General features: G+C 36.6%; 1 protein-coding gene across 1 annotated transcript in view; it reads left to right on the top strand.

The window, feature by feature from the left end:
* The first annotated feature begins 3,469 nt into the window (after positions 1–3,469).
* The window catches only part of LCT (lactase), a 42,221-nt gene continuing 34,382 nt past the window's right edge, over positions 3,470–11,308 (top strand). The window contains 3 exon segments of the mRNA XM_074301925.1: positions 3,470–4,112; positions 6,151–6,230; positions 9,408–9,491. Of these exon segments, the coding sequence (XP_074158026.1) occupies positions 3,470–4,112; positions 6,151–6,230; positions 9,408–9,491 (807 nt within the window).

Below are 11,308 nucleotides of genomic sequence, written 5' to 3'. Positions count from 1 at the left end.
TCTAAACAATTGGAAAAATATTAAGTGCTCTTGGATAGCCAAGTGAATATAATAAAGATGATAATACTACCTAAACTAATCTATTTATTTAATACTATACCAATCAGACTCCCAAATAAATATTTTACTGACCTAGAAAAAATAACAAAATTCATCTGGAAGAACAAAGGTCAAGACTTTCAAAAGAAACTAATGAAAAAAAATTAAATGAAGGCGGCCTAGCTGTACCAGATCTAAAATTATATTATAAAGCAGCAGTCACCAAAACCATTTGATATTGGCTAAGAAATAAAGCAGTTGATCAACGGAACAGGTTAGGTTCACAGGACAAAATAGTCAATAAGTATAGCAATCTAGTGTTTGACAAATCCAGAGACTCCAACTTTTGGGATAAAAATTCACTGTTTGACAAAAACTGCTGGGAAAACTAGAAATTAGTATGGCAGAAACTAGGCATTGGCCTACACTTAACACCATACACCAAGATAAAGTCAAAATGGGTTCATGATTTAGGCATAAAGAATGAGAATATAAATAAATTAGAAGAACATAGGATAGTTTACCTCTCAGATCTATGGAAGAGAAAGGAATTTGTGACCAAATTTGTGACTAGAGATCATTATTGATCACAAAATAGAAAATTTTGATTATATTAAGTTAAAAAGATAATGACGAATGTTGGAGGGGATGCGGGAAAACTGGGACACTGATGCATTGTTGGTGGACTTGTGAATGGATCCAATCATTTTGGAGAGCAATTTGGAACTATGCTCAAAAAGTTATCAAACTGTTCATACTCTTAGATTCAGCAGAGTTACTACTGGGCTTATAATCCAAAGAGATCTTAAAGGAGGGAAAGGGACCCACATGTGCAAAAATGTTTGTGGCACTACTGATCAGAAAAATGCAAATTAAGACAACTCTGAGATACCACTAGACACCTGTCAGATTGGCTAAGATGACAGGAACAAATAATGATGAATGTTGGAGGGGATGTGGGAAAACTGGGACACTGATACATTGTTGGTGGAGTTGTGAAAGAATCCAACCATTCTGGAGAGCAATTTGGAACTATGCCCAAAAAGTTATCAAACTGTGCATACCCTTTGATCCAGCATTGCTGCTACTGGGCTTATATCCCAAAGAAATACTAAAGAGCGGAAAGCGACCTGTATGTGCCAAAATGTTTGTGGTAGCTCTTTTCGTAGTGGCTAGAAACTGGAAGATGAATGGATGTCCATCAATTGGAGAATGGTTGGGTAAATTATGGTATATGAAGGTTATGGAATATTATTGCTCTGTAAGAAATGACCAACAGGAGGAATACAGAGAGGCTTGGAGAGACTTACATCAACTGATGCTGAGTGAAACGAACAGAACCAGAAGATCGCTGTACACTTCAATGCTGTATGAGGATGTATTCTGATGGAAGTGGAAATCTTCAACATAAAGAAGATCCAACTCACTTCCAGCTGATCAATGATGGACAGAAACAACTACACCCAGAGAAGGAACACTGGGAAGTGAATGTAAATTGTTAGCACTACTGTCTATCTACCCAGATTACTTATACCTTCGGAAGCTAATACTTAATGTGCAACAAGAAAATGGTATTTACACACATATATTGTATCTAGGTTATATTGTAACACATGTAAAATATATGGGATTACCTGTAATCAAGGGGAGGGAGTAGAGAGAGGGAGGGGGAAATTTGGAAAAATGAATACAAGGGATAATGTTACAAAAAAATTACTCATGCATATATAATGTCAAAAAATTTATAAATAAAATTTAAAAAAATGTTTGTGGCAGCCCTCTTTGTAGTGGCCAGAAACTGGAAATTGAGTGGATGCTCATCAATTGGAAAATGGCCGAATAAGTTACGGTATATGAATGTTATGGAATATTATTGTTTTGTAAGAAATGACCAGCAGGATGAATACGGAGAAGCTTGGAGAGACTTACATGAACTGATGCTGAGTGAAATGAGCAGGATTAGGAAATTATTATACACAGCAACAAGAAGACTATATGATGATAAAATCTGATGAACATGGCTCTCTTCAACAATGAGATGAACCAAATCAGTTCCAATTGTTCAGTGATGAAGAGAGCTATCTACACCCAGAGAGGATTGTGGGAACTGAATATGGACCACAACATAGCATTCTCACTCTCTCTGTTGTTGTTTACTTGCATTTTGTTTTGTTTCTCTCTCTTTTTTAACTGGGTTGATTTGATTTTTCTTGTGCAGCACAATAATTGTATAAATATGTGTGCATATATTGAATTTAACTTTTATTTCTACCATGTTTAACATATATTGGACTACTTGCCATCTAGGGGAGGAGGTGGGGGAAAGGGGGGGAATTGGAACACAAGGTTTTGCAAGGGCTAGAAGAATTGTCTATGCATATGTTTTGAAATATAAAAAGCTTTAATAAAGAAAAAAATTTTTAAAATGTGTATCTAAAAAGTTAATATACATGTATAATCAGGAAAAAAATGTTAAAATAACATAAACTGACCATAAAAAATTTTTATACTGTTTAAATCTAATTTTATGTGACTAGAGATTGTTTGAGCTCAGAATGTCACTCTGACTTCAATAATTCTCCAAGATGCCAGAGAAGGAATTTTGAGTTCCTTCAAGTCCTGGATCCACCACTCACCCAAAACAGTATCTGGCTTTCTGTAAATTTTATTGAATGCTTATATTTATTGATATCCATCTCAATTTACCTAATTTTCAAGCTCATATATAGGTACCCTTATCTAAATCCTATATGATATAAACCTTCCAGAGACTGCATGAGAAGTCACACTTTCTTTTTGGTTTCCTCTCCTTCATCAAGTGACAGAATAAATATCTTTCTAAAACTCTTTCGGGGGCATCTAGGTGGCACAGTGGATAGAGCACCAGCCCTGAAGTCAGGAGGACCTGAGTTCAAATGTGACCTCAGACACTTAACACTTCCTAGCTGTGTGACCCTGGGCAAGTCACTTAACCCCAATTGTCTCAGCAAAAATAAATAAATAAATAATGAAAAATAAAACTCTTTCAGATTTTGGGGTTTGTTCTCCTGCCTCCAAAGTCCATAGACTGCTTGTTTTTCAGTCATTCAGCAGTAGCCAACTCTCTGTGGGACACAGTGTCCATCCCACCATGGGATTTTCTTGACAAAGATGTTGGAATGATGCCCAGCATCACCCAGCTAGTAAGTAGGGATTTGAACTGAGGTTTTTCCTGAGTTTAGGCATAGTGCTCCAGCCACTGAGCCACCTAGCTGTCACCACAGACAGCAGTATGTTCTATTTCTTTGTGCTGGGTACATAGTTTACAATTTATTTTTGCAGATAATCTTTGTTAATCATTACATTTTACAACCCCTTAGCATTTTACAACCCCTGATTTCATGTATAAATATCTAAGATTTTTCTTCATCTCTAGAATTTGTCATTAGAAATGGAACTGGCATGGAATATAGTGTTTGTTCTTCTGTCCAGTTCTCCTTGCTGGGCAGTAGACTGGGAATCCACTCGGAATTTCATTGTAGCGGCTGGCCCTCTCCCTAGTGACTGGATTCAGGACTCGAATCCTCCATTAAGTGAGCAGGGGGCCAACTTCACAGCAGCCAGCCTGGATGCTCACATCTGCAGCCAGCCGTGGATTGCCACTTCGTCGGAATACTTGACCAGCCTTTATGCCAGTGGGGTGACCCACTATAAAGTCTTCCTTCCTTGGGCACAACTTCTCCCGACAGGAAGCTCCCAAGAGCCAGACAAGAGCACAGTGCAATGCTACAGAAGACTTCTTGAGAGGCTCCGTGCTGCTCAGCTCCAGCCGCTGGGGGTCCTGCACCATTCAACTTTACCCAGACAAGCTGGGGCCTGGAAAAGTGAACTTTTCCCCAGCCTCTTTGCCGACTATGCTTGGTTTGCCTTCCACTCCTTTGGGGACCTGGTGCAGGTCTGGTTCACTTTCAGTGATTTGGAAGCAGCCATGGAGGATCTTCCCCACCAGGAGTCAAGGTCTTCTCGTTTTCAGGCCATTTTTGATGCCCACAGAAAAGCCTATAATGTCTACCATGAAAATTTCACTTCTCAAGGTGAATGAAAATGGGATGTGAATCTTGTGCTGAGAAAGCTGATCTGGGATTTATAAATCCACTAGTGATTTTGTGTGTCTTTAGGAGAATAACTTAATTTCCAGGTTTCAGCAGCTTCTTCTTCTCTTTCTCTTCCTCCTTTTCCTCATCCTCCTTCTTTTTTCTTTCTTTTTCTTTCTCTTCTTTCTTCTTCTCTTCTCTTCTCTTCTCTTCTCTTCTCTTATTTTTCTTCTTTCTTCTCTTCTTTCTTTGTTTCTTCTTTTCCTTCTTTCTCCTTTTCCTTTCTTCTTTTTCTTTTTTCTTCTTCCTCCTCCTCTTCCTCTTCTTCTTAAATAATTTTTATTTTAAAATTTTAATTTTTCTTTTTATTTTCAAAATATATTCAAAGATAGTTTTCAACATTCATCCTTGCAAAAGCTTGTGTTGCAATTTTTCTCCCTCCCTTCCTCCTACTCCCTTCTCCTAGACAGCAAGTAATCCAATGATCTTTAAAAAAAATTATAATGGTGAATTTTTTACACTTAATATATTTTAAATTGCTAATTATTTTACATTGATAATAACTGATTATAGTACATTGATAAAGTGCATGACTATTCATCATATATAACCTGGATTCATCATTTAAATAGTGTAAAATATACAGGAAAAAAAAACTTGAAAAGCATTGAAGTTTTTTTTTTTTGTTTTTTTTTTTTTTTCCTGAGGCTGGGGTTAAGTGACTTGCCCAGGGTTACACAGCTAGGAAGTGTTAAGTGTCTGAGAGCAGATTTGAACTCTGGTCTCCTGAATTCAGGACTGGTGCTCTAGCCACTGTGCCACCTAGCTGCCCCACCACTAAAGTTTTAAAAAATTATCTTTCAAATTACCAGTAAGATGTATTATACAAACTATTTGTGCCTGACTTGTAGTAGACCCTCTCAAGCCCATATTGGTCTGATCAGCCACAGTTGGACATACCGTACTTTGAGCTCCAACATGATATCATTTTAGTTCACTTTTGAGATGGAAATCAACAACTGACATGTATCAGAGTGACATAGAAATGGGGCAGGGTGCACAGGAGAGTTAAGGAAGCAGGGAAGATGAGTAGGAGAGATTCTATCAAGAGCAGATAATGGGAGGTAGCTAGTGCAAAGGTAGGGTAATAATCTGAGGGACAGAGAGAAGGCCAGTTTGGGTGGATCTCAGAGGGTAGGGGAAAGGAAGTAATATGCAATGCACCAAAGCTAGGAATGTATCTGACTGGATGGTGTGCAACTTTAAAAGCTAAACAAAAGTTTGCATTTTATCCTAGAGATGATAAGGAGCCACTGGAGATTATTAATTAGGGAAGTAATTTGGTCACATCTATGCTTAAGGAAATGATGCAACATTCTAGACTGGAGTGGGGAGAGTATGGAGTCTGAGAGGTCATTGCAATTATTTAGGCAGGTGATAAGAATCTGAAATAAGATGACCATATAAGCAGAGAGATAGTGAATTTGAAGGATGTTGTTGAGGTAGAATAACAAGATTTGACAGCTGCTCAGATATGTGGGACAAGGCAGAATATAGAGTCCAGGATAATGTCAAAATTGCAAAGCAAAGCGATTAGAAGGATAGTGCCCTTATAAGATACCCTTAATAAAAATGGTAAAGTTGGAAGAGGGGAGTTTTGTTGGGGGTTTTTAAAGGATATATGAGAAAGACATATTTGAAGGCTATAGAGAAAGAATCAATAAAAGGGGAGAAATTAAGAATTAAAGGGAGATGATTGAGGCATTAATTTTCTGGAAGATGGCAGGGAGTGGGATCGGGGCACACAATGTCAGACTCTGACAAGGGGAAGAGGAATCTCACTGTCAGAAGGAGGAGGAAATAGAATGTTATTCCAAAAGGTTTTGAAATGAAGAAAATGGAGAAGAAGGTCCCATTGAATGGCTTCAATTCTGTAAAGTTAGAAGCAAGGTCCTTGTCAACTGAGAAAGTGGAGGGAAGAAGGGTGGATTAATTGCCTATAATGTATTTATCTTCCCTTTGTTGGTTTGGTTTTCAGGTGGGAAACTGTCCCTTGTGCTAGGAGTTGACAAGATCTCTGAGTATTTGCTGGGCTCCTCAGAGCATCATCTTATCAAGGTATGGCCATCAAGCTTCATTTCCCATGTTAAAAAGTGATAGGGATAAAGTCCTGGACCTAGAATCAGACAAACCTTGAGTTCTCCTCTGGCTTCAGATACTTAATAGTTAATTGTGTGATACTGGGCAAGTCACTTAACTTCTGTCTGCCTCAATTTCCTCATTTGTAAAATGAGAATAATAATAGCACTTACCTCCCAGGGTTGTCATGAGGATAAAATTAAATAGTTGTAAACACTTAGCACAGTGTCTAATAGTAGGCATTTAATAAATGCTCTTTAAATTTTTAAAATTAAAATCATATTTATATTGTCCAAAAGTATTGACTATTATGATTTTAGAAAGTCCTTACTAGCTGACAACGATTTGATGTATACCTCTTCTTGGACAGCCTTGAAAACATTTCTTTACTCCAAAATAATCAGGGATGTTTTGTTGTGGTGGTGGTTGTGGTTCAATCCTATCCAAATCCTTATTACCCCCATTTGGGTTTTTATTGGCAAAAATATTGGAATGGTTTACTATTCACTTCTTCATTTTACAGGTGAGGAAATTGAGGTAAACAAAATTAAGTGACTTGCTGGGGGTTAGACAGATAGTAAGTGTCTGAGACCAGATTTTAAGTCTCCTTAACTCTATGCTTTATCTACTATGCTGCCTTAGCTGCCCGGATTTGTTTGAAATTTTAACTAATCTACTGGAAGAGATCTTGTCTGCTTTGGCCAAGCATTCAACCACAGGAGAACCGATTACACGGCTTCCTTCGAAGTTCAGTTCAAAGGCATCTGATTCCCTCTCTAGCCTCTATATCACTTTATACTTTATATGTATTTATCTATGCACAAGATTCTCCTCAGTAGAATGTAAGTTCCTCGTCTTGGCATTTGGGTCCCCAGCCCCCAGCACAGTCACAAAGAAGGTATGTAATAAATGCTTTTTTGAACTGAATTTGAAAAGATGAGGTCAGTTTAGATAATGATAATTTAAATATATTCTTTTTAAACCATCTTAGTTCTCACTTCCTCAAATCTTGTGGTTTAGAGAAACAAAAAAAGTCAAGAGCCCCAAAATGAAGCAGTCAGAGCCTTGGGGTGCTTTGTGGCTGGGTTAAGACTCATGGTTGTAAGTACTATTTAAAGAATCGGTGTGAGGTAGTTTGTTCCATGTATTCCAATTTTACAGAAGAGTTTTGTAAATTTTCAAGCACTATACAAAGTGACTTGTTTATTATATAAATGAAGTGAGCATACCTGGATAAAGTACTCCAGAAAACCAGAGGAGGTCAAAATAAAATGGATTATTGCTTCTCTGGATGCAATTCTACTACTGTAATCTCCAAACTCATTGGTTTTCAGAGTCTCTACGTAACATTGCTATATTAGGCTGCAATCTCTTAAAACCCAAAAATGGATTTTTTGTTTGCTTTTTGAGGTTGTTGTAGTTTTTTATTTTTATTTTTTTAGCATGAGCTACTTTTCCATCCTGTACTTATGTAGTTGATTTCTTAAATTCAACTGAAATATTTTACATTTATCCCTCTTAAATGTTATCTGTTTCTGCCTCACTGATCCAACTCCTTTTGAGTTCCTACACTAATGAAATAATATTTTATAAAATCCTTAGCTCAGTGCCTGGTATAATAAATAATAATAATAAAACAATAAATGTCATTCTTTCTCTTTCTTTCTTTCTTTCTTTTTTTCTTTCTTTCTTTCTTTCTTTTTTTTTTTTTTTTTTTTTTGGCGAGGCAACTGGGGTTAAGTAACTTGCCAGGGTCACACAGCCAGGAAGTGTTAAGTGTCTGAGGCTGCATTTTTTAATTCATTTCCTCCTGACTTCAGAGCCAGTGCTCTATACTACTGCACCATCTAGTTGCCCCTAATAATACTATTTATAAAATAATATTTTATAAACATAAAATAAAATACTTTATAAATAATAATAAAAATGTACATAATAATTATTTATTATTATCATAAATAATAAATATTTATTATTTACCTTTCTACTCTGTCACTCAGTGTATTAATTCTCTCTCCCTCTTTTGTATCATCTGTAAATTTGATAAGCCTACCATATATATCCTTACTCATTCATTGGATATAAAATCCAATCTGGCCAAGGACAAATTCCTCTAACTCCACATTGAGATTAATCAATTAGTCAATACGTTTGGTCTGGTCAGCCAGTTATTTCCAGATCCATGTGATTGTGTTTTGGTTAGAAAATACAACAAAGATTTTGACCTCAAGTCTATGGTACAGAGTTTAAAAGAAAAATTAAAATGGTGGAATAAGAGAAATAGATAAGGAGACAAAACTAAATCTGCACATGGCTTTCATCACAGGTAGCTGCAAGATAACAAATGGCAGATGTTCCATAAATACTAATGATAAAACTTAACTTAGAAGTCAATGTGGAGCCAGTCAGCATACTTATAGGGTTCATAGGACATGTTGAACTTAATTGCTACTTGGGGTATATAATGAAGATTAGTCATTAATCAAACAAGAGTAGTCTTTGTCCTCAAGGACTAGATAAACTAAACAAGCCCAAAGCAATCCAGAAAAGTATCTGATCAAAATAAATTTATAAATAAAGTATTAGTCAAGTTCATGGAGAGGCAAGAAGTCAACTGCTGTACTCATGGACAAAGGGAGATGGTGTAGAGAGGGGTGGGATTAATAAGGAAAGGCTTCCTAAAAGATATAGCCTTAATTTGTATTCTAAAATGTTGACAAGGCAATTTGAAAAAGGTGACCACTGGAAGTATCACCATCACAGGCTCCTGGAACCACTGGCCCTGGAACTCATGACTCTTTGAGGTTCCCAGAGTCTGGGATGCAGCTAGCTTTTTTTTTTTTTTTTTTTTCCAATAAGTTTTTTTAAATTAAATTTCAAAATAAAATTGTCCCTTTAATCACATCTTATAACATAATATTATCCTACTGTATTTCCATACCACCAATTGTTCAGCCATCCCCTAAAATGATGTATCCCAGCCCAATAGTCTAGGATCCATTATTGTCCATTGGAACTGGTTGCAGTCCTCCCATCATGCCCAGACTTTCCTTCCCCTTACTCTTTCCTTCTACAAGGAAATCAGAAAAGCAAAACAATTCCAAGTTTTGTCTTTCCAGTGCTTACAACGTGCTGACTCTATCTGCTTGTTTGTAGGATTCCATCGATTTCCTCTCTTTTGACTTGCTGTGTGATTGCCAAAATCAGGCTGGCCCACCAAAGGAGCTGAGTGAACTGCAGGTAATTTGAGTCCCTTTCCATACTGATGATGATGAGTGTAGTGGATTTCTGGGAGTGTATTAGATATTGAAGGTTCAAATTAATGCATGATATTAATTGTAATAATAATATATTATAATATTATATATATTTATGTGATTTTGTATATAATATAAAAAGTAATATAATAATATATATTATTATTAATAATTAGCATTTGTATAGTACCTACTATATAGCCCACATTGTGCTAAGAGCTTTACAAATATTATCTCATTTGATTCTTATAACAACCCTGAGAGGCAAATGCTATTATTATACTCACTTAACAGTTGAGGAAATTGAGGAAAACAGTGATTAAGTGATTTGCTTAGGATCGCATAGCTGAGGCTGAATTTGGACACCTGTCTTTCTGAATCCAGATGCAGATTTCTATTCACTGTATCACTTGGCTGAAGAGGCTGACTTTTCAATGACAAAAGGGGTTCTCATTTCTAAATAAGGGAGCTGCTTGAAGTGATAATAACTGAATCACTAGTGAGGCTCTTATGGAGACATTAGGGACAGGGTAATAATCATTACTCTTGGGATATTTATATTTAAAGACACCATGGCACTGGGGTATAATATATAATATGATATATTATATAATTATATAATATATGCAGTGGATAAAGTGCCAGATCCCAAATAAGAAAGATTCATCTTCCTGAGTTCAAATGTGTTCTCAGACACTTACTAATTATATGACTTTGGGCAAGTCACTTAACCCTGCTTATCACAGTTTCCTCAGCTACAAAACAAACTGGAGAAGGAAATGGTAAATTGCTCTATTATTTTTGCCAAAAAACAAAACAAAACAAAACAAAACCCACCCTAAAAGGGGTTGCAAAGAGTTGTTCATGACTAAAAATGAACAATAAAAATAGCATATATTGAATTTAGCTGGATTTATTTAGAAATACCTGGGTTTGAATGCTATCTCAGGCATTTAAATGTCTATGTAACCTTAGTTAGTTCTCTTGGACTATAGATAGGGAAACTATCTATAAAATTAAGGAGGTGGACTCAAAAGTTCATGTTAGTTCTTCCATTCTTGCTTGCTCCTATCCTAGCCCTATTCTGTGTCCTGACAGTAAATACATTAAAAAAAAAAATCCTGGGTTCTGAACTTTGGTCATGATTAGTTTACTTATTTTCCCAGATTCCTGGACCTTCACTTAATCTTGTCCACGTATACTGTCCATTCTTTGTACCTTCTCCCAACATAGTGGACCTCTGAGACCTGCCTATTCCTGGGTCTTTATTTTATTTTTATTTTGCTTCTTGCCTGACCCTTACCTCCTATACTCTCATCACCCTTAACTTTTAGCTCATTCCTCTGGATTTAAGAACCAGTCTTTGCCTTATGGACCTCCTGTACGTTACAATGACAAATACATATTTTTTGCCCCATATTTTACCTCTAGCCATCAAGATGATGGTTTGTCAAAAAAAGTTATCAGATCAAAGTCCTGGTTTGTCAAATCCCTCCTGACTCACAGGGTCAGAGTCTCAGCTCGCCTAAAGTAATAAACTGATAAATGACAAACCACCCCTGGCTCACATGGGTTTGCCCCCACCTCTCCATCGTCAGCAAGTACCAGCATCACTGCAAGTACAGACAGGTCAGTGAGGATAATGGATGTATACATGATATAAAGCATCTTCTCCCTCTAGTTGTTATTCCATACTAGTGTGAATAATGAGCCATTCTCACCTTCTCACCTGATCTCCCTGTAATAATAGACTTCATGTATGAGACACGACTGACTAGCTTTGGCCCTGATGGAAGTTTG

Source organism: Sminthopsis crassicaudata, chromosome 3 (assembly GCF_048593235.1).
Source record: "Sminthopsis crassicaudata isolate SCR6 chromosome 3, ASM4859323v1, whole genome shotgun sequence".
NCBI classification, from domain to species: domain Eukaryota; kingdom Metazoa; phylum Chordata; class Mammalia; order Dasyuromorphia; family Dasyuridae; genus Sminthopsis; species Sminthopsis crassicaudata.
Note: the sequence above shows the minus strand (reverse complement) of the source record. Positions and strands in the feature narration are given on the sequence as shown.